At 46.4% G+C, this 25144-nt stretch overlaps 1 protein-coding gene across 1 annotated transcript in view; it reads left to right on the top strand.

The window, feature by feature from the left end:
• The first annotated feature begins 12223 nt into the window (after positions 1-12223).
• The window catches only part of TFRC (transferrin receptor), a 54654-nt gene continuing 41733 nt past the window's right edge, over positions 12224-25144 (top strand). Inside the window, exons 1-2 of the mRNA XM_069727065.1 lie at positions 12224-12286; positions 15389-15445. Coding sequence (XP_069583166.1) covers positions 15407-15445 — 39 coding nt within the window. The 5' untranslated portion in view covers positions 12224-12286; positions 15389-15406. The remainder of the gene's footprint in view (positions 12287-15388; positions 15446-25144) is intronic.

Below are 25144 nucleotides of genomic sequence, written 5' to 3'. Positions count from 1 at the left end.
TGACTTTGTGAATCAGAGTTAGGGTTTGGATTATGGGTGGGATTACGTTTACGGTTGGAATTAGGGTTGGGATTAGGGTTAGGGGTGTGTCAGGGTTAGAGGTGTGGTTATGTGGGGGAGTGTGAGTAAGGCTACTTTCACACTAGCGTTTTTTTCAATACGTCGCAATGCGTCATTTAGGGGAAAAAACGCATCCTGCAAAGTTGTCTGCAGGATGCGTTTTTGCCCCATAGACTAACATTAGCGACGCATTGACACACGTCGCAACCGTCTTGCGACGGTTGCGCCGTGTTGTGGCGGACCGCCGGGAGCAAAAAACGTTACATGTAACGTTTTTTGCTTCCGACGGTCCGCCATTTCCGACCGCACATGCGCGGCCGGAACTCCTCCCCCTCCTCCTCGCACCTCACAATGGGGTAGCGGATGCGGTGGAAAAATGCATCCGCTGCCCCCGTTGTGCGGCGCATTCACTGCTAGCGTTGGTACCTCGGCCCGACGCACTGCGACGGGCCGAGTCCGACGCTAGTGTGAAAGTAGCCTTAAGCACAGTTAGCTTTTTTTTTTTTTTTAAACAACCACAGCTGCAGGACAGAAGTTCTCTGAAACCAGAAAACCATTTCAAGACTGAATTCCAGTGAATCGCAATTTGTAAGGCAGAGCTGTAATGTTTCTCATTGCTGGACACTGCTTCAGATGCAAAGAGGAAAAAGAAGTCAGTGAAAGCTGAAAATAAGTTCGTGTTTTTTTCGCTATAAAAACGCTAAAAAACGCTCCCATTAAGCATCCTATTTTTAGAATGCATTCCGCATTTTTTCCGCAGCAGAATAGCATTCCAGAAAAAAACGCAGCATGTTCATTCTTTGTGCGGAATCGCGGGGATTCCGCACACATAGGAATGCACTGATCTGCTTACTTCCCGCATGGGGCTATGCCCACCATGCGGGAAGTAAGCGGATCACGTGCGGATGGTACCCAGGGTGGAGGAGAGGAGACTCTCCTCCAGGCCCTGGGTACCATATAATTGTTAAAAAAAAAAAGAATTAAAATGAAAAATTATGATATTTTCACCTTCTGGCGGCCCCCGCAGCGTTCCCGCTCCTCGCGATGCTCCCGTTCCAAGTAATGCCTTGCGACAATGACCTGTGATGATGTAGCGGTCTCACAAGACTGCTACGTCATCTGGGGTCATGCCGCAAAGTATTACTGGGACCGGAGCATCGTGATGAGCGGGAAGACTGCCGGGGACGCCGGAAGGTGAGAATATCATGATTTTTTATTTCTTTTTATAATTTTTAACACTCTATCTTTTACTATTGATGCTGCATAGGCAGCATCTATAGTAAAAAGTTGGTCACACTTTTCAAACACTATGTTTGGCAAGTGTGACCAACCTGTCAATCAGTTTTCCAAGCGATGCTACAGATCGCTTGGAAAACGCTAGCATTCTGCAAAATAATTATGCTTGCAAAATGCTAGTGTTTAGCGGGAATACGCATGCCAATTCCGCATGCGATATACCTGCGGCAGGAGTTTCAGAATTGCCCCCGAAATTTCCGCGGCAATTCTGCAACGTGTGCAGTTAGCCTTAAGGTATGATATGTTGTAATACAAAGGGAGGCAGTGCATAGTATAGAGTGGCACACTAGCAGGAAGTACACACTAGGGGCAAGGTCATGTATGACCGACTTACACTGGTATTTCTGCTATAGGCATTACATTAGTGGTAATCTTACTGTCTTTAAAGGGAACTTGTCTGTCATCGTGATTTAGCATGTTAAAATAAACGTATGGTCATAGTGAGATAGCTGATGCATGGGATCAGCATCTTGCCTAACCTGTTGTTAACAACGCTCAGGGATATGCTTTAGGCTACGTTCAGATTAGCGTTTCCCGACGCTGCGTCGGGAAACGCAGCGGCGACGCACGCGTCATGCGCCCCTATGTTTAACATGGGGGACGCATGCGTTTTTCTTGTTGCGTTTTCCGACACGTGCGTCGTTTTTGACGCTAGCGTCAGACGCAAGAAAATGCAACAAGTTGCATTTTTCTTGCGTCCGATTTTCGTCAAAAAACGACGCACGCGTTTTTTCGTGCGTCGTGCGTTGCGTCGCCGACGCAGCGGCGCGCAACGCTAATCTGAACGTAGCCTTACCTCAACCACACGGATCACAGGAAACAACAGACTGCAGAAGCTTATTGAATTCTGTGAGTCTTCCAGGCATGCTCAGTGACCTGTGCAGAGTTCACTGTGGAGGGAGGGGAGATGAAGATATTGCTTCACGCAGAATAATGGGCCTTATATAGTGCTCCATAGAGAATAATAGATCCAATATAATGCCCCACACAGAATAATGGACCACATAAAATTCTCCATACAGAATAATGGGCCTCATATAATGCTCCAAACAGAATAATGAGCTCCATATAGTGCTCTGTGTAGATTAATGAACCTCATATAATGTACCATACAGAAAAATTGGCCCCATATAATTCTCCATACAGAATAATGAGCCTCATATAATGCTACACACAGATTAACAAACACCATATAATGTACTATACAAAATAATGGGCTCCATATAATGCTCAATACAGAATAATTAGTCCCATATAGTGCTCCATACAGATTAGTGAACACTATATAATGTACCATACAGAATAATGGGCCCCATATAATGCTCCATACAGAATATTGGGCCCCATATAATGCTCCATATAGAATGGGCTGCATATAATGTTCCATACAGAATGAGCCCCATATAATGCTCCATACAGAATGGGAATCATATAATGCTCCATAGAGAATGGGCTCCATATAATTCTCCATACAGAATGAGCTCCATATAATGCTCCATATAGAATGGGCTCCATATAATTCTCCATACAGAATGAGCCCCATATAATGCTCCATAGAGAATGGGCTCCATATAATTCTCCATACAGAATGAGCTCCATATAATACTCCATACAGAATGGGCACCATATAATGCACCATATAATTCTCCATACAGAATGAGCCCCATATAATGCTCCATACAGTATGGGATCCATATTTTTCTATACATAAAAAAATCAAACACTCCCCTCTCCTCGCTGGCTGCAGATCTGGACTCCTCAGTGTTGCGGTCTTCTGTTTCTCTGCACTGTGACTGCACAGATCAGAGGGCGCACAGTAGTGACTTCATTGCACCTTCTGCTGTGAGACGTCACAGAGTCAGAAAACGTGGAAGACCACCGGAGCTGCAGAGGAACAGGGAGAGGTAAGTATTGCAAATGCCGGGACCCTGAGCAAATGGGGGGCCCACTCGTGGGTACTGGCATGGGCCCCATAGCATGCCGGTGTCCCCAATGGTGAGCGGGTCCCCCGCTTGCTCATTTGCCTGGGTGCGCCGGGTGGTGACGCCGGTCCTAAATATAGTGTAAATAGTGGCAATTAAAATAATAAAAGACAAAATCCTAATACCTATCATATACAGCTCTGGCAAAAATTAAGAGACCACCACATGAAAACCCTGTCATGGGCAGCCCAATCTCCAGACCTGAACCCCATTGAAAACTTCTGGAATGTAATCAAGAGGATGATGGATAGTCGACGATCCTCCATGGCACCATTTGTGGTCAGAACATGAAATCTCAGTTTTGTTACAGGACTGCCTTCAGCATTAACCCCTTTCCGACTGGGCAGTTTTCTGTTTTTGCACTTTCATTTTTACTATCCCTTCTTCCGGGAGCCATAACTTTTATTTTTTCTGTTCACAAAGATGTATGAGGGAGGGATGAGTTGTAGTTTTGAAAGGCACCATTAACCATTAACCACCCCAAGGGTAGTTTGCACGTTAATGACCGGGCCAATTTTTACAATTCTGACCACTGTCCCTTTATGAGGTTATAACTCTGGAACGCTTCAACAAATCCTGATGATTCTGACATTGTTTTCTCGTGACATATTGTACTTCATGATAGTGGTAAAATTTATTCGATAAGACTTGTGAAAAAAATGAAAATTTGGCGAAAATTGTGAAAATTTCGTAATTTTCCAACTTTGAATTTTTATGCCCTTAAATCACAGAGATATGTCACACAAAATACTTAATAAGTAACATTCCCACATGTCTACTTTACATCAGCACAATTTTGGAACCAACATTTTTTTGTTAGGGAGTTATAAGGGTTAAAAGTTGACTAGAAATTTCTAATTTTTACAACACCATTTTTTTTAGGGACCACATCACATTTGAAGTCATTTTGAGGGGTCTATATGATAGAAAATACCCAAGTGTGACACCATTCTAAAAACTACACCCCTCAAGGTGCTCAAAACCACATTCAAGAAGTTTACTAACCCTTCAGGTGTTTCACAGGAATTTTTGGAATGTTTAAATAAAAATGAACTTACCGTATATACTCGAGTATAAGCCGACCCGAGTATAAGCCGACCCCCCTAATTTTGCCACAAAAAACTGGGAAAACTTATTGACTCGAGTATAAGCCTAGGGTGGAAATGCAGCATTTACCGGTGAATTTAAAAAATAAAAATAGATCATTATTTCCCCATAGCTGTGCCATATAGTGCTCTGCACCGTTCATTATTTCCCCATAGCTGTGCCCCATATAGTGCTCTGCACCGTTCATTGTGCCCCATTGCTGTGCCCATATACGGTGCTCTGCACCGTTCATTGTGCCCCATTGCTGTGCCATATACGGTGCTCTGCACCGTTCATTGTGCCCCATTGCTGTGCCATATACGGTGCCATATGCTCCCTGCATGTCCCACATATATACACAGCTCTGCCGCCTGCATGTCTCACATATATACACAGCTCTGCCGCCTGCATGTCCCTCATATATACACAGCTCTGCTCCCTGCATGTCCCACATATATACACAGCTCTGCTCCCTGCATGTCCCACATATATACACAGCTCTGCTGCCTGCATGTCCCACATATATACACAGCTCTGCTCCCTGCATGTCCCACATATATACACAGCTCTGCTCCCTGCATGTCCCACATATATACACAGCTCTGCTCCCTGCACTGTTCATTGTGCCCCATAGAAATCTCTGCCGCCGCCGCCGCTGCTGCAATAAAAAAAAAAAACACATACTCACCTCCCTTGATTGCAGCTCCCGGCGTCTCGTTCCGGCGCCTCCATCTTCCCGGCGTCTCTGCTCTGACTGATCAGGCAGAGGGCGCCGCGCACACTATATGCGTCATCGCGCCCTTTGCCTGAACAGTCAGAGTGCAGACGTCGGGAAGATGGAGGCGCCGGCCGGGAAGATGGAGCGACGCCCGGCGGCTGGAACGAGGACAGGTGAATATGACATACTCACCTAGTCCTGGCGATCCTCGCGCTGTCCCTCTGCCTGGTCTTCGGTGCCGCAGCTCTTCCTGTCAGCGGTCACCGGCACCGCCGATTAGAGGAATGAATAGGCGGCTCCGCCCCTATGGGAGGTGGAGCCGCTTATTCATATCTCTAATGAGCGGTCCCACGTGACCGCTGAAGAGAGGAAGAAGCTGCAGCACAGAAGACGGGGAGGAAGGCAGGGACAGCGCGAGGATCGCTGGGACTAGGTAAGTATACCTCAGCGCCCTCACCCCCTCACCCGCCGACCCTGCCACCCACATTGACTCGAGTATAAGCCGAGAGGGGCACTTTCAGCCCAAAAATTTGGGCTGAAAATCTCGGCTTATACTCGAGTATATACGGTAACTTTTTTTTACACAAAATTTACTTGAGCTCCAATTTGATTTATTTTACCAAGGGTAACAGGAGAAGATGGACCCCAAAAGTGGTTGTACAATTTGTCCTGAGTACGTTGATATGTGTGGGTAAACCACTGTTTGGGCGCATGGCAGAGCTCAGAAGGGAAGGAGCGCTATTTGACTTTTCAATGCAAAATTGACTGGAATTGAGATGGGACGCCATGTCGCGTTTGGAGAGCCCCTGATGTGCCTAAACATTGAAACCCCCCACAAGTGACACCATTTTGGAAAGTAGACCCCCTAAGGAACCTATCTAGATGTGTGGTGAGCACTTTGACCCACCAAGTGCTTCACAGAAGTTTATAATGCAGAGCCGTAAAATTAAAAAATCATATTTTTTCACAAAAATTATATTTTCGCCCCCATTTTTTTATTTTCCCAAGGGTAAGAGAAGAAATTGGACTCCAAAAGTTGTTGTGCAATATGTCCTGAGTATGCTGATACTGCGTATCTGGGGGTAAACTACTGTTGGCCACCACTGCATGGCAGAGCTCGGAAGAGAAGGAGCGCCGTTTGACTTTTCAATGCAAAATTGACTGGAATTGAGATGGGACGCCATGTTGCGTTTGGAGAGCCCCTGATGTGCCTAAACATTGAAACCCCCCAAAAGTGACACCATTTTGGAAAGTAGACCCCCTAAGGAACGTATCTAGATGTGTTGTGAGGGGTTTGAACCCCCAAGTGTTTCACTACAGTTTATAACGCAGAGCCGTGAAAATAAAGATTATTTTTTTCCCACAAAAAATATTTTTTAGCCCCCAGTTTTGCATTTTCCCAATTGTAACAGGAGAAATTGGACTCCAAAAGTTGTCCAATTTCTCCTAAGTACGCTGATACCCCATATGTGGGGGGGAACCACCGTTTGGGTGCATGGCAGAGCTCGGAAGGGAAGGAGCGCCATTTGGAATGCAGACTTAGATGGATTGGTCTGCAGCTGTCACATTGCATTTGCAGAGCCCCTGATGTAACTAAACAGTAGAAACCCTCCACAAGTGACCCCATATTGGAAACTAGACCCCCCAAGGAACTTATCTAGATCTGTTATGAGAACTTTGAACCCCCAAGTGTTTCACTACAGTTTATAACGTAGAGCCGTGAAAATAAAAAATCATTTTTTTCACACAAAAATGGTTTTTTAGCCCCCCAAATTTTTACTTTCCCAAGGGTAACAACAGAAATTGGACCCCAAAAGTTGTTGTCCAATTTGTCCTAAGTACGCTGATACCCCATATGTTGGGATAAACCCTTGTTTGGGCACACAGGAGAGCTCGGAAGGGAAGAAGCACTGTTTTACTTTTTCAACGCAGAATTGGCTGGAATTGAGATCGGACGCCATGTCGCGTTTGGAGAGCCCCTGATGTGCCGAAACAGTGGAAACCCCACAATTCTAACTGAAACCCTAACACTAGACCCAACCCTAACCCTAGCCTTAACCCAACCCCTAACCCTAGCCCTATCCCTAATACTAACCATAGCCCTAACCCTAATGGGAAAATGGAAATAAATACATTTTTTTAATTTTATTATTTTTCCCTAACTAAGGGGGTGATGAAGGGGGGTTTGATTTACTTTTATAGCGTTTTTTTAGCGGATTTTTATGATTGACAGCCGTCACAGACTAAAAGACCCTTTTTATTGCAAAAAATAGTTTTTGTGTCTCCACATTTTGAGAGCTATAATTTTTCCATATTTTGGTCCACGGAGTCATGTGAGGTCTTGTTTTTTGCGGGACGAGTTGACGTTTTTATTGGAACTATATTTGGGCACGTGACATTTTTTGATCGCTTTTTATTCCGATTTTTGTGAGGCAGAATGACCAAAAACCAGCTATTCATGAATTTCTTTTTGGGGGAGGCGTTAATACCGTTCCGCATTTGGTAAAATTGATAAAGCAGTTTTATTCTTCGGGTCAGTACGATTACAGTGATACCTCATTTATATCATTTTTTAATGTTTTGGCGCTTTTATACGATAAAAACTATTTTATAGAAAAAATAATTATTTTTGCATCGCTTTATTCCGAGGACTGTAACTTTTTTATTTTTTCGCTGATGATGCTGTGTGGCGGCTCGTTTATTGCGGGACAAGATGACGTTTTCAGCGGTACCATGGTTATTTATATCCGTCTTTTTGATTGCGTGTTATTCCACTTTATTTGGCAGTATGATAATAAAGTGTTGTCTTTTGCCTCATTTTTTTTTTTTTTTTACCGCATTCACTGAAGGGGTTAAGTAGCAGGACAGTTTTATAGGTGGGGTCGTTACGGACACGGTGATACTAAATATGTGTACTTTTATTGTTTTTTATTATTATTTAGATAAAGAAATGTATTTATGGGAACAATTTGTTTTTTTTTTACACATGTGAATATTTTTTTTTTACTTTACAACATTGCCCCGGGGGGTGATTTCTGTGGAAATGCTTTGGTTATCATTATACCTGTAATGGGGGCTTTGGTTGACACTACTTTGAAGGAGGTGGGAGCTAGATGTGGCTCGCGACCCTCTCTCTAAGCTGAATGTGGCTCTCAAGGTCAGAAAGGTTGGGGACCACTGTTCTAAGGGTATGTTTCCACGTTCAGTATTGCCAGCGCTTTGGACGCAGCACATGTCCGCTCCGTCCAAAGCGCTGCTGACTTTTGTTCGCGCTGTGATTCCGCATGTGTTCATTGAACTGTATCCTATACATTGTACGGGTAACATTTATGTTATGGTGACTGAGCATCTCCGCAAGACAAATAGACATGCTGCGGTCTTGAAAGACGTGCCGCATGTCCGGTTACGCAGGTGAGCCGCGGATCGGTGCACACATAGTGGAGATATTTCATAAAATCCCCTCCACTATGCTGTAACATCTTGACGCTGCGGGTTGGATGCTGCGGATATACTCAGCGTCCAATCCGCAGCAAATACTGACCGTGGGAACATACCTTAAAACAGCGTTCATTGACCTTGCAATATGATTCGCCAGGTCAGTACAATGATGGAGAGTACAAACTTTTTTTTCTTTTATAGTGAAACATTTTTTGGGAAATTTGTATACAACATTTTTTTCTCAGACCTGTAACATTTTAACTTTTTGGTTAATAGAGCGGTGTGAGCTCACATTTTCATAAATATTTTGTGGAGAGCTGTGGTGACCAAAAGAACATAATTCTGGGGTTTTCATTTCTCTTGACGGTGTATACCGATCGGGTAAATTTTATGTTTTGATAGATCGGACTTTTATGGATGCGGTGATATGACATTGCCTTTTTTAATGGGTGATTGGAATTTTTGTTTTTCATTTTTAATGGGCATTAACGTACAATCATCCAATCCCTTATATTATATACTACAATTCCACAGTATTGTAGTATATAGAAAAATTGACGGCCTCCTATGAATGGCAGTTACAGGCCGGTCTTCACAGGTGCACAGTCATGGTGGGCACATGGGGAGGACACTGCCCGGAAGATAACTCTGCCTCCAGAGCTTATATTACATGACGGAGAGTTACCAGTGTGATAATGGCCGCTCTCTGCTCTCCTGATCTCACTGCAGAGCTGTGTCTGACTATGACACATGTACAGGTTCCTCTCAGCCTCCATCTCACATGCAGACAGGGCTGCAATAGTGTTACAATACAGCAGAGCTCAGAGAGCTGCATCAGATGTGTCTGCAAGAAAACAAACTTAATTTCCCCTGTTCTGTGTTAGTTACTAGTCTCACACTGGTAACTCCCCCTCATGTTATATGAGCTCTGGAGGCAGAGTTATCTTCCAGGCAGCGTCCTCCCCAGAGCCTGAAAGAGGTCATTTATAAAAGTGATAAAAGAGGATTTCTCAACCACAAGACATCTGATATTAGACATACATGGAGGACTTTTTTTTGACAAGGCTCATACACACCATGCAAGAAAGCAGTGCAAAGCTTTTACACAGAATGATGGGACGCTGTGCTGGGCTCGGACACAGAATGATGGGGCGCTGTGCTGGGCTCGTACACAGAATGATGGGGCGCTGTGCGGGGCTCGGACACAGAATGATGGGGCGCTGTGCTGGGCTCGTACACAGAATGATGGGGCGCTGTGCGGGGCTCGGACACAGAATGACGGGGGGCTGTGCGGGGCTCGGTCACAGAATGATGGGGCGCTGTGCGGGGCTCGGTCACAGAATGATGGGGCGCTGTGCGGGGCTCGGTCACAGAATGATGGGGGCACTGTGCGGGGCTTGGACACAGAATGATGGGGCGCTGTGCGGGGCTCGGACACAGAATGATTGGGGCGCTGTGCGGGGCTCGGACACAGAATGATGGGAGCGTGTACAGGGCTCGGACACAGAATGATAGGGCGCTGTGCGGGGCTCGGACACAGAATGATGGGAGCGTGTACGGGGCTCGGACAAAGAATGAAGGGGGCGCTGTGCTGGGCTCGGACACAGAATGATGGGGGCGCTGTGCGGGGCTCGGTCACAGAATGATGGGGGCACTGTGCGGGGCTTGGACACAGAATGATGGGGCACTGTGCGGGGCTCGGACACAGAATGATTGGGGCGCTGTGCGGGGCTCGGACACAGAATGATGGGAACGTGTACGGGGCTCGGACACAGAATGATGGGGGCGCTGTGCTGGGCTCGGACACAGAATGATGGGGACGCTGTGCGGGGCTCATACACAGAATGATGGGGAGCTGTGCGGTGTCGTACACAGAATGATGGTGGCGCTGTGTGGGGCTCATACACAGAACGATGGGGGTGCTGTGCGGGGCTCATACACAGAATGATAGGGCGCTGTGCGGGGCTCGGACACAGAATGATGGGGGCGCTGTGCGGGGCTCGGTCACAGAATGATGGGGGTGCTGTGCGGGGCTCGGTCACAGAATGATGGGGGTGCTGTGCGGGGCTCGGACACAGAATGATGGGGGTGCTGTGCGGGGCTCGGTCACAGAATGATGGGGGCGCTGTGCGGGGCTCATACACAGAATGATGAGGCGCTGTGCAAGGCTCATACACAGAATGATGGAGGCGCTGTGCGGGGCTCGGTCACAGAATGATGGGGGCGCTGTGCGGGTCTCATAGACAGAATGATGGGGCGCTGTGTGGGGCTCATAAACAGAACGATGGGGGTGCTGTGCGGGGCTCATACACAGAATGATGGGGCGCTGTGCGGGGCTCGGTCACAGAATGATGGGGGCGCTGTGCGGGTCTCATAGACAGAATGATGGGGCGCTGTGCGGGGCTCATACACAGAATGATGGGGCGCTGTGCGGGGCTCGGACACAGAATGATGGGGGGCTGTGCGGGGCTCGGACACAGAATGATGGGGCGCTGTGCGGGGCTCGGACACAGAATGATGGGGGGCTGTGCTGGGCTCGGACACAGAATGATGGGGCGCTGTGCGGGGCTCATACACAGAATGATAGGGCGCTGTGCGGGGCTCGGACACAGAATGATGGGGGGCTGTGCTGGGCTCGGACACAGAATGATGGGGCGCTGTGCGGGGCTCATACACAGAATGATGGGGCGCTGTGCGGGGCTCGGACACAGAATGATGGGGGGCTGTGCGGGGCTCGTACACAGAATGATGGGGCGCTGTGCTGGGCTCGTACACAGAATGATGGGGCGCTGTGCGGGGCTCGGACACAGAATGATGGGGGGCTGTGCTGGGCTCGGACACAGAATGATGGGGCGCTGTGCGGGGCTCATACACAGAATGATGGGGCGCTGTGCGGGGCTCGGACACAGAATGATGGGGGGCTGTGCGGGGCTCGTACACAGAATGATGGGGCGCTGTGCTGGGCTCGTACACAGAATGATGGGGCGCTGTGCGGGGCTCATACACAGAATGATAGGGCGCTGTGCGGGGCTCGGACACAGAATGATGGGAGCGTGTACGGGGCTCGGACACAGAATGAAGGGGGCGCTGTGCGGGGCTCGGTCACAGAATGATAGGGGTGCTGTGCGGGGCTCGGTCACAGAATGATGGGGGCGCTGTGCGGGGCTCGGTCACAGAATGATGGGGTGCTGTGCGGTGTCGTACACAGAATAATGGGGGCGCTGTGCTGGGCTTGGCCACAGAATGATGGGGGCGCTGTGCGGGGCTCGGTCACAGAATGATGGGGTGCTGTGCGGTGTCGTACACAGAATAATGGGGGCGCTGTGCTGGGCTTGGCCACAGAATGATGGGGGCGCTGTGCGGGGCTCGGTCACAGAATGATGGGGTGCTGTGCGGTGTCGTACACAGAATCATGGGGGCGCTGTACACAGAATCATGGGGGCGCTGTGTGGGGCTCATACACAGAATGATGGGGGGCTGTGCGGGGCTCGGATGTATCGCTCTCGTTGGCTTTCATATGACCCCTAATCTTGGCAGTTGCGCCGTCCGCTCTGTATCAGCCGCCAATCCATCCGGTCTTATCGGCGATCTACCTGCTAGTCTGAGGGCGGAGTCTAGGTTCAGGGGGCGCGGCAGGCGGACGTGCGGAGGGGCGTATAAGGAGTCGGCACATGCTTTAGTGAAGAGACACTTGGCCGTGCGGGAGGTAAGTGATTGTTCCAGCACATGGCCGCCCGTACCGGCCCGTACACAGTCGGCTCTTTGTTGCCGGTGGCTGCTGGCAGGACGGAGCCGGCTGGTAACTCCTTATGTGCCGGCTTTCATTCATTGCTGTGTGCTCCGCCTTGCACTGTCTGCCTCCGTGTGTGGCTGTCATTGGCCCCGGACCCCGGTGCAGCTTTCCTGAAGGTCATGTGTGACGGTGCACGGGTCTGCTGTGTGCGCGGCCTCCACACATGACGGCTCCATAGCACGTGCTGTCATGGCTGCCCTCCTTCTTGTGGTGTTGACATGTGGGGGTTGTGACTGTCGGTGGTGCTGGGGGCTCGGTGCGTTACATGTATGTGCTGAAGTAATAAACCTCTGTGCCCTGAAGGTGACCCAGCTGTCAGTGATGTCCCTGCCCCAGGGTGACAAGGGCCCACCAATAATCCTCACTTCGGGGGGCCCACTTTTCACTTACATACACATATTCCACTACCCTCGTTCACAAATTTACTTATAATCTTATTTAATAATAAACTGGGTGGTTTGGTTAATGAATGATGAGATTCTGCTTTTTCTGTACTGAGTGAACTATGCAGAGTACTTCCCACAAGGTGGTGTTGGGGGCCCACTGTGGATTCCCCTGTTACCCTGTGGGCCAGTCCGAGCCTGCTGAGCCCCCTCTCCTCTGGGCTGTACCCCGGGGTCATCTAGGGTGACACCACATGATTCTGTAATCGGCTTATCCCTATGGAGCCGCCTATGTGCCATACGGGAATAATGTGACCTTCACGTGATTCCGGGAATGTGGCGGACGCGGCCATGAAGGGTCTTTCAGCAAATGTTTCTCACAAGGAGTGAGGCTCCTCTACTACACCCAGTCACCTCTGCTTTTCCTGCTGTAAATCCACATATTTATCGCCACCTCCACTGAAAAAACAGACTCCGGCAGCCATCACACTAGCAGTATTTGGTCAGTATTTTACATCAGTATTTGGAAGCCAAAACCAGGAGTGGGTGATAAATACAGAAGTGGTGCATATGTTTCTATTATACTTTTCCTCTAATTGTTCCAGCCCTGGTTTTGGTTACAAATACTGATGTAAAATACTGACCAAATACTGCTAGTGTGACGCCGGCCTAATGTTGGGGACATTAATAAAAAAAACCAAAAAAAAAAAAAACCCTGGACTGCAGGGGGGAGATGTCTTGTCACAAATCTCATCCAAAATGCCGGTAGTGACAATGTCTATTTTACATGCGAAACATTAACACTTGAGTCCTCGGTGGCTGGTGTTTTACAAAGATGTACTGTTTTTTTTTTTTTTTTTTTTTTTTTTTTTTTTTTTGTGTGTAAAAAAAAAAAAAAACGCATCATGCCCAAAAATTGCAAAATGCATTAAAAATGAGATGCTTACGTACACAGTATTTGGTCAGCATCTTCCATCAGTATTTTATCTCAATATTTGTAAGCCAAAACCAGGAGTGGAGCTTGCTAAAGCTCACAGCTGAGGTCTGGTATTCTCAGGCTGGTAAGGGTCAATGGATGTTGCACCCAGCCTAAAAATAGCAGCCTGCAGCTGCCCAGAGAAGGCACATCTATTAGATGTGCCAATTCTGGTGCTTTGCAGGGCTCTTCCCACTTGCCCTGTTGTGGTGGCAAGCGGGGTAATATTTATGGGGTTGATGTCACCAGTGACATTAAGCTCGCGGCTTGGTAACGGAGAGCCGTCTATAAGACATCTATCCATTGCTAATCCTATAGTTGTAATGTTAAATAAAGACACAGCCAGAATAAAGTCCTTTAATGAAATAAAACACGTGTTTTGTTTTTTTACCACTTTATTATTCAGGTAATCCATGCGACACCGTCTCTCTTGAAATAAAAATAATAAACACAAATACTCTATTCTATGTACAGGAAGTTGTTTTTTTTAGCCCCCCCCCCCCGTCTGGGGGCACTCGATTTTATTGGCCTGCGCAAAGGGCCAAAAAAAGAGAAACGCTTCTAAACCTGTGTTTTTGACACAGCTTTTTTTTTTCCTGCCAAGAAATCAGGTTTTGCTGCAGCAAAAACACCCCGTGTGAACTTGCCTTAAGGCTTGATTGATGGGACCATAACTTGGCCAGTCTTAGGCTATGTGCACACGTTCAGGTTTTTTCGCTTTTTTTTTCGTGGTTTTTCACGGTAAAAACGCTATAAAAACTCATTAAAAACGCATACATTATGCATTCTATGTGCACATGGATGGGTTTTTTTCCGCGAAAAAACGCATCGCGGTAAAAAATGAGCATGTTCATTATTTTTGCGGATTTTCTGCGTTTTTCCCGCAATTCTATGCATTGGGGAAAAAACGCACAAACGTGTCAAAATCGCGGTAAAAACGCATGCAGATTTCGGGCAGAAATGTCCGTTTTTTTGCCAGGAAAATTTCTGCAAGAAATCCTGACGTGTGCACATAGCCTAAGACCTATATTGCACCTGCAACATCTAGATCCCTCTCCTCTGGAAGCCTTTACTGAACCATACCTGGATGATAAGATGCTGATCACTCTGATTATTGCTAAGCAAATCCTAACACCTAGCCGCCCACCATGTGGGCTTGGCATACTCTACATGGGCAATGGCCACATTCCAATGGGCGAGGAATATAACTGCAGGTGGTCGGCATTAGCCAAGATCCAGACCTTTGATATTGGAGATCGAAGTCCGCCGTTGGGCATGTATGCTCTGAGGCCAAGGTGATATGAAATCGCTGTGGGTCACACCCCATTTTATGGCACTGTGTCAAGTTATGGCTGCTGCAAGGGAGATCTGCCAATATGTTATCGAACCATGTTGGCCTTTGCCTAGGTAGCTTTAGTGCCAACCGGTTCTGAAGCTTTATTCTCTAGTTGTAACTGAGCTGTTTCTACTTTGTGCACAGATCTCTCCCGTAAAACACAAATTAACCACAGTAGATTGAGCGATCCTGCCCTTACACTCTGTAACACCACATCACACATCCGTCAATCACTTCAGGGTCTGTGGGCACACTAGGTTTGGGGTATGGTCTGAAGACCTGGGAGCTTGTGCTAATCTGTAATATGGCTTTTATTGCAGGGGTCTGACCAGGTTGTGATGAAAATGGATCGAGCGCGGACCACAATTACTAATATTGTAAGTATCGCCTTTGAATACAGATCCATCATGCTGCCAATCAGATTCAACACCAGGCAAACCTGTACATTGTGAGGACTATGGAGTGGATTTTGGCAGAGCTGAGGGATTAAAAAAAAAAAAAAAAAAAAAGCTTGTTCTGGGTGGTACTTACTAGGGATATAGGATTTAGCTGTGATGAATCTGTGCTGCACTTTATGCACATGCTCAGTAGTGATCAGTGCAGTGGGGTTGGAGGCTTGGCTTACAGACTACACAACCCTGTGTTGAGCTCTGTATGTTGCCACCCACATCACTAGTTTTCTGTGCAAACTGTCCATGGGTAGAAAGCTGCCAATCAGTGGTGGGTGCAGGGTTAGCCAGGGCTTGTGAGTATAGAGGCCGATAAGGCAGTTGTGGTGGTCGTCTAAGTGACGTTGGCAAAACTACAGTTATGTTGTCTGTAAGACGGTAGTTACAAAATGTATTGCAGTAGTTCTTTGTGTGCTATATGGGTGTTTTTGGTTCTTCCTTTCTTGTGCTTATTTAGCTGCATTAAAGGGAATGTCGCCAGTCTTTTGCCGTGGAATCTGAAAGCACCATAATAACGCAGATAGACCTGATTCCACCAATGTGTCATTTACTAATTTGTTTTGAAACGGAAAAAGTGTTTTACCTGAAGTAGATGATCTCTACACGACAAGCTGTCTTGTGCTTTCTGGTCCAGCCCCACTAAAAGCACTGATTAGCAGCTTTGTCACTGTACAACGTACACAAGCTGTTAAGGTACCTTCACACTGAGCAACTTTCCAACGAGAACGATAGCAATCCGTGACGTTGCAGCGTCCTGGATAGCGATCTCGTTGGGTTTGACACGCAGCAGCGATCTGGATCCTGCTGTGACATCGCTGGTCGGAGCTAGAAGTCCAGAACTTTATTTGGTCGTCAGGTCGGCGTGATTCGTTATGTTTGACAGCAAAAGCAACAATGCCTGCAATGGTTTTTCATGGAGCGAACAACCAGCGGGAACGATAAATGAGTTGCCGTTACGTCACTGGATCGCTCCTGCATAGCTCAGCTGTGGCCGATGTTTGCCGTCTCCTAGCGACCTAAACAGCGACACTGCAGCGATCGGCTCGTTGTCTATATCGCTGCAGCGTCGCTAAATGTGACGGTACCTTTACTCAGTGGTTTGGGTGGGATTATATTGGATCAACATCTTAGATGTGCTGCAGATCCAACTTTTTTTTTTTTTTTTGTTACAGGGGATATCTGAATTTAAAAAAAACAAAAAAAAAAAGTAGTTGCGAAGAGGCATCTACCTGTCGTACCCAGCGCTGGTCATTGACTGGCTCCTGACAGAGATTCAGCTGCTCCCTGTCAACAGCGCAGTAGTTTCTCTTCCTGTTGACAGGGCATGGCCACTAGTGTCATGCTGATAGACAGCCGGCTTCCCCCAAATAGGCAGTGGAAGCTAGCTGTCAATCAGCATGACACCAATAGCCCTGCCCTGTCAACAGGAAAAAAACTGCTGCTATGAGTATGTGCACACTGGATTTGGCTGCGGATTTGACGCTGCGGATTCGCAGCAGCTTTCCATGCAGTTTACAGTTCCATGTAAACCTATGGAAAACCAAATCCACAGTGCCCATGGTGCGGAAAATACCACGCGGAAACACTGCTGTGTATTTTCCGTAGCATGTTAATTCTTTTGTGCGGATTCTGCAGCATTTTACACCTGCTCCTCAATAGGAATCCGCAGGTGAAATCTGCGGTTAAAACGCGGTGCGTCTTGCCTGCAGAGTGTGTGTGTATATGTATATATGTATATATGTGTATATATATATATATATATATATATATATATTTATTTTGTGGCTTAACACCTGCGGAATACGCACAAAGAATTGACCTGCTGCGGAATAAACAGTGCTACATTGTTTACATGTGCACTGCAGATTTTGTCTTCCATAGGCTTACATGGTACTGTAAACTCATGGAAAACCAATCCGCTGCAAATGTGCAGCGTGTGCACATACCCTTAGAGTCCCAGATATCGCCTTCAACTGCTGCACCCAGTAAACTAAGTGATGCATTGCGGAATCATGGTCTGCCACTACCTAGTGCTCCTGTCAGATTACATTAACACCCTACACCGACAATCCATGTAATAAGTCTCCATGGGCATCATTGAGGACAACACCCATAATAGACGGAATGCAAGCCAGTATAATAAAAAAAGCCACACTGGTTTTCTGTTTGAATAAAATGAGAGTTAATATTGAGACACTAGTGAAACTAAAAGTGGGGACACCTGGGGAATGTTAAAAAAAATGGCTTGTGTAAATGGATAGCCTGGGTATATTGGTACATAGTTACCAAAAGAAACTTGTATGGCTTGTAATTGGAGGATCGACCAAAACCAGTGCACCTCCCATGTAAAATATAATATGGCACATTCTTACCTGTGTACTTATTCCTGTAAGATACTGACATATCACAAGCTGCACAAAAAGGAAAAAATGCCCCCCACCATAGCTTAGAGCAGAGTTCTCAGACACCGCTGTGATCTCTTGGCCTAACTTCCTGCATAAGTCGGTGTGAGGGAATGGGCCGTGCAGCGGAGTTTAGCTGTGTCGCACTACAAACGCGTATCAGCTCTCCTGGTTGGTTCGTGTCAGTGAGGCTACTTTCACACTTGCGTCGTTTGCTGTCTGTCCGCAATGTGGCGTTTTGGAGAAATGCATCCTGCAAAGTTGCCCGCAGGATGCGTGTTTTTTCTCCATTGACTTGCATTAGCGGCGCATTGCAACGTATGGCCACACGTTGCATCCATCGTGCAACGGATGTTTTTGGCGGACGTGACGCACAAAAAACGTTCAATGTAACTTTTTTGTGCCTTGTGTCCGCTATTTTCGCATGTGGTCGAAACTCCGCCCCCTCCTCCCCGCTCATCGCAATGGGCAGCGGATGCGTTATAAAACTGCATCCGCTGCCCACGTTGTGCTACATTTAACACACTATACGTCGGGCCGATGGTTTGCGATGGCCCCGTACTGACGCAAGTGTAAAAGTAGCCTTATCCGATTTGTCTGCTGTACTCAAGCAACTTGTACTCTCTGCAGTGAGAACACCACACATGCGTGCGCGCGCACCGATCTCAAAGCAGTGATTGCAAGGTGCACACCAGACATAAGTGTGATTACTGTTGCATCACTGGACAGTGTGGGGAGGTTCAGCTCTGCTGACAGTGCTGTTGAGTACTGCTAAGCTCTGCTGTGCTTCCCCTTGGTACACAGGGACCCTATCTGAAAGGTCTGTCATCTATGCTGTATAATGAAGCAGGTGGTAAGACCAGGAGATCAGTGTTGTATGATCACATTTCACCCACTGAGAAACCTGCACTAAGCTATTGTGAGGGTGTGGTGTGCTAAGTAAATTTTAAAGATGTATTTACCGCTTTCCCCTTATCAAAAAAGAACCTATTAATTTGCTTTAGTTTACATGCAGGGGTGTGTAGTTGTCAAGCCAAATCTCCAGACTTCTGACCCCACAGAACTGTCTCACTACTGAGCATGTGCATAAAGTGCAGCACAGATTCATCTCAGCTAAAAGCTGATCAGGAACATAACACATTTATAGCGCATTAACTTTTCCATTTTATGAAAACATGAACAGCACTGAACCCAATTTATTATATATTCTAGGAGTCGGTCCATTTTATATTTACTCCACCAAAATGGACCCCGACTCCACAGCCATGGTTACTTTAATTTTCTTTTTTTTTTTTTTTTTTTTTTTTAAATCGCCATTTTTATAAAAAAAAAAAAAAGTATTCCCATCTCTAATAAAATCCTACTAGGACAGCTGCATTTTATAATCAGAATCGCTTTACATTATGGCAGCTGTGTACCAACTCCATTTTTAACATGAGATGATGTAAGTGACTATTTCTGAACACCACCAAATCTCCCAATTATTGGTTGTTCACACTTATGCAACTACATTTTAATGTTAAGGCAGAAAATGAAAATAAACTTATCTACAGATTGTGAGTGACAAAGGGACAACATTCTGAAATGATTCTTCTTGGTATGATTAGTGAGAAGCACTTTCCTGAATCCCAGCTGTTGCATTCCATAGGCTTGCAGCCATTTTTGATGAAATCTATGGGAGTTACCCCAACAGCTGGGCTCTGCTTGTTAGGCCATGTTCACACCATCCTTTTTTTCATGCGGATTCGCTGCGATTTTCCCGCTGCGGGTCCGCAGCTGTTTTCCATGCAGGGTACATTACAATGTACCCTATGGAAAACAGGAACTGCTGTGCCCACATTGCGGAAAATCGCGATAACATAAGATCACCCCTTAGGCCATGTTCACACAGTGCGTTTTTTTTCTGCGGAACCGCAGCGTTTTTGCCGCTGCGGTTCCGCAGCTGTTTTCCATGCAGGGTACAGTACAATGTACCCTATGGAAAACAGGAACCACTGTGCACACGATCCTGAAATTCAGAAAAAAAGCCGCACTGAATAGCCGCGGTAAAAAAGAAGTACCATGTCATTTCTTTTTGCGGAACTGCAGCGGTTCTGCACCCATAGACCTCCATTGTGAGGTCAAACCCGCAGATGAGAAAAATATCTGCGGGTTTTCTGCGGTTTGTGGTGCAGAACCGCTGCAGTGTGGCTGCCCCCCAACCCCCCCCTTATACTTGCCCGGCCTCCCGGTGTCCGTCCGGCCGTCTTCTCCCTGGGCGCCGCCATCTTGCAAAATGGCGGGCGCATGCGCAGTGCGCCCGCCGAATTCGTTATATCGTTACAAAGTGCATTTTGATCACTGAGATTATATCTGTGATCAAAATTAAAAAAAATAGTAAATGACCCCCCTCCCACCCCTCCCCACCCCCCCTTTGTCACCCCCATAGGTAGGGACAATAAAAAAATTAAAGTTTTGTTTTTTTATTTATTTTTTTTTCCACTAAGGTTAGAGTAGGGGTAGGGTATTTTCAGCCATTTTAACCCTAAAAAACTTCCTAGAAAACAGACTCTGCATAGGAAACTGCATCAAAAAACGCACCAAAAAAAGGACCTGCGTTTTCTGCCAAGAGCTACGGTTTTTAGTCCAGAAAAAAAAGGAGGGAAATCAGGAACGTGTGAGCATAGCCTTAGTCTATGCAAGTTCCTCATTCTCTCCAATGATGTGAAGGAAAAATGTGACTGCTGGCAATTGGCAGATAAGGATCAAAGGATTTATTCCCTTCATGAGGTCCTGCACATATCAAAATCTACAGTATGTGTTGTAGATGAGGCATACATTCCTAAATGGGGAATAGCCACCTACATGTGACACCATTCTGAAATTATTAGTTTTTTTTTAACCCTTTCCCGACCTGTGACACCGCGTATGCGCCATGGAAGTTGGTGCCAATCCGACCTGTGATGCATATGCTGTGTCACAGAATGATCGCGTCCCTGTAGATCGGGTGAAAGGGTTTACTCCAATTTCACCTGATCTGCAGGGACAGGGGGAGCGGTACTTAAGCCCAGCGGGGTGGCTTTGCCCCCACATGGCTACGATCGCTCTGATTGGCTGTTGCACTTTCAACAGCCAATCAATCGGAGTAATTTGTAATATTTCACCTATGAAAAGTGGTGAAATATTACACTCCAGCCATGGCCGATGCTGCAATATCATCGGCCATGGCTGGAAGCGCTCATCTGCACCCACCTCCCCCTGCCCACCCACCACCGATCTCCTCCCCAGTCCTCCGTTCTGTCCTGTACACTGCTTCACTCCCCTCCTCTCCGCTCCCCCCCGTACTACGATACACCCTTCCCCACCCCACCCCACCCCCTCATACTTGTCGAGCCTCCTGGTGTCCGTCCATCTTCCAAAATGGCGGGCGCATGCGCAGTGCGTCCGCCAGCTGGCAGATTCGTTCCAGGTACATTTTGATCACTGTGACAGGTTTTATCACAGTGATCAAAATAAAAAAATAGTAAACTTACCCCCCCCCCCCCCCCCTTATCACCCCCATAGGTAGGGACAATAATAAAATAAAGAGAATTTTTTTTTTTTTTTTCCATTAGGGTTAGGCAATGTGCACTCGTATTCTGGTCCTCTGCAGATTTTTCTGCAGCGGATTTGATAAAACCGCTGCAGGTTTATTGAGGTTTTTCTGCGGATTTCACTGCGGTTTTACAACTGCGGTTTTCTATTGGAGCAGTTGTAAAACCGCTGCGGAATCCGCAGAAAGAAGTGACATGCTGCGGAATGTAAACCTCTGTTTCCGCGCAGTTTTTTTCCGCAGCGTTTGTTTCCCATAGGTTTACATTGAACTGTAAACTCATGGGAAACTGCTGCGGGACCACCGACTCCATCATGAATATCCATTGGGTTTCCTTTTGAAGGATAACCCTATCCCAGTCTCCTCGCCTTCCATTTTGTTTCACCACCTCTAAGACACAGAAAGACAGTACCCTATTGTTACCCTGATGTGACTCCCAGATGTGACGTGCTATGGGTGTGTCTCTACCACTTTTGATATCTCCCAGGTGTTCCCCGATCCTCCTTCTCAGTTCTCTTTTGGTCTTCCCTATATACAGGTCCTTCTCAAAAAATTAGCATATAGTGTTAAATTTCATTATTTACCATAATGTAATGATTACAATTAAACTTTCATATATTATAGATTCATTATCCACCAACTGAAATTTGTCAGGTCTTTTATTGTTTTAATACTGATGATTTTGGCATACAACTCCTGATAACCCAAAAAACCTGTCTCAATAAATTAGCATATTTCACCCATCCAATCAAATAAAAGTGTTTTTTAATAACAAACAAAAAAAACATCAAATAATAATGTTCAGTTATGCACTCAATACTTGGTCGGGAATCCTTTGGCAGAAATGACTGCTTCAATGCGGCGTGGCATGGAGGCAATCAGCCTGTCACACTGCTGAGATGTTATGGAGGCCCAGGATGCTTCAATAGCGGCCTTAAGCTCATCCAGAGTGTTGGGTCTTGCGTCTCTCAACTTTCTCTTCACAATATCCCACAGATTCTCTATGGGGTTCCGGTCAGGAGAGTTGGCAGGCCAATTGAGCACAGTAATACCATGGTCAGTAAACCATTTACCAGTGGTTTTGGCACTGTGAGCAGGTGCCAGGTCGTGCTGAAAAATGAAATCTTCATCTCCATAAAGCATTTCAGCCGATGGAAGCATGAAGTGCTCCAAAATCTCCTGATGGCTAGCTGCATTGACCCTGCCCTTGATGAAACATAGTGGACCAACACCAGCAGCTGACATGGCACCCCACACCATCACTGACTGTGGGTACTTGACACTGGACTTCAGGCATTTTGGCATTTCCTTCTCCCCAGTCTTCCTCCAGACTCTGGCACCTTGATTTCCGAATGACATGCAAAATTTGCTTTCATCAGAAAAAAGTACTTGGGACCACTTAGCAACAGTCCAGTGCTGCTTCTCTGTAGCCCAGGTCAGGCGCCTCTGCCGCTGTTTATGGTTCAAAAGTGGCTTTACCTGGGGAATGCGGCACCTGTAACCCATTTCCTGCACACGCCTGTGCACGGTGGCTCTGGATGTTTCCACACCAGACTCAGTCCACTGCTTCCTCAGGTTCCCCAAGGTCTGGAATCGGTCCTTCTCCACAATCTTCCTCAGGGTCCGGTCTCCTCTTCTCGTTGTACAGCGTTTTCTGCCACATTGTTTCCTTCCAACAGACTTACCATTGAGGTGCCTTGATACAGCACTCTGGGAACAGCCTATTTGTTGAGAAATTTCTTTCTGGGTCTTACCCTCTTGCTTGAGGGTGTCAATGATGGCCTTCTTGACATCTGTCAGGTCGCTAGTCATACCCATGATGGGGGTTTTGAGTAATGAACCAGGCAGGGAGTTTATAAAAGCCTCAGGTATCTTTTGCATGTGTTTAGAGTTAATTAGTTGATTCAGAAGATTAGGGTAATAGGTCGTTTAGAGAACCTTTTCTTGATATGCTAATTTATTGACAGGTTTTTTGGGTTATCAGGAGTTGTATGCCAAAATCATCAGTATTAAAACAATAAAAGACCTGACAAATTTCAGTTGGTGGATAATGAATCTATAATATATGAAAGTTTAATTGTAATCATTACATTATGGTAAATAATGAAATTTAACACTATATGCTAATTTTTTTGAGAAGGACCTGTAGTTCAGTGGGCATGTACACGTAGCCATATAGACCACCCCTGTGGTCTTACAATTGGCAAAATCTCTACAGAAAAAATGCCTACCATTAGATGCACTGGTGAAGCTCTTACATGGTACTAAAAAGTCACAAAATGAGCAATTTCCACATTTAAAAGTACCATTAATCCGGCTATCAAGCCAGGTTCCTTCATGTTTTGGTCTTTTATAATGGCTGTGTACAAGCCGATCTTTAAGGGAACGTCCCTTACGGACTTTTCAGGAGGTATAGAAACGGTGTCAGAGGTTTAATCCTCTGAAGCAGAGGGTTCAGACACAGAAAGGGCAGGGGGACATTGGAAACAAAGAGGTGGAGGAGGTTCCTCGTCATATAGGGGGAAAGGAAAATGGCAGAGACAAAGAGGCCATATGGGCATATATCAGGGTGGCAGGGATCGAGATCAGGGATTCATGGGCCACACAAAAGGAGCCAGTGGTTTTTGGGGCACCAATCAGATCCTCGGTTCCAGCACCCTCATCTTCCTCCTCATCCTTTTCTGTACCTCCTTCTTCCTCTTTTTTTTAGAGCAAAGGGCCCCGGTGGGGTACGATCTGAGGAAATGGGTGTGAGAACTACGTTTGATGATAACCAGATTATGAACCTCAGTGGGTATGCTTTATCTGGAGAGATCAATGTATTAAAGGGGCTTACGTTTGTATCTACGACTTGTTTCAATACCTTCTCTTGGGTTAAGGATTTGGATCTTTACTGCCGTAAGTTAAGATGGAAAGTTTTTTTTCTTTACACAATAAGCAACAGTGCTTAGAACTTGGTATCTCTGAAGACCTAGAGGGGGGTAAATGCCCTAAGAGACCTCTTGGAAGACAATGAAAGGGGGAGAGGGATGGGTCCACATACTGGCCTGAAATTGAAGAGTAATAGAATGCCCCCCCCCCCGGAGATTACACCAATATTGACATTTTCCTTAAGGTGGTCGAGGATGACCTTAAAAAGATTGGCCGTAGAAATGGAGATGTACCATCTAATCTGAGCAGTGATGAATGGGAGGCTTTAGAGAGATTGGAGAAAAATGACCAAATCATAGTTAAGCAATCTGATAAAGGTGGTAATTTGGTCATCCTCGACCATCAAAAATATGTTTATGTGTAAACTAATCCTTGATGATGAGGAGACATATGGCAGACTTGATAATGACCCTATAGAGAGGTTTACAGCGTCATTGATGACTATCTTGGACGCTGGTCTAAATGAAAAGTTGATCTCGTTTAATGAGCATAAGTTTTTGGTCCCCCGAACTCCAATGATCCCAACCTTTTACGCACTCCCCAAAGTGCATAAGGGCCTCTCTCCCCTAAGGGGACGCCCCATAGTTTCAGGGGTTGGCTCATTGAGTCAGAACGTTGGTATTTATGTAGATAATATTCTACGCCCATTTGTAACATCACTGCCCTCATACGTGCGGGACACGTCTGATCTACTTCAAAAGATAGACGGCGTGATGGTAGAAC

Source organism: Ranitomeya imitator, chromosome 5, assembly GCF_032444005.1.
Source record: "Ranitomeya imitator isolate aRanImi1 chromosome 5, aRanImi1.pri, whole genome shotgun sequence".
NCBI classification, from domain to species: Eukaryota; Metazoa; Chordata; class Amphibia; order Anura; family Dendrobatidae; genus Ranitomeya; species Ranitomeya imitator.
This window is presented reverse-complemented; position numbering and strand designations above follow the sequence as displayed.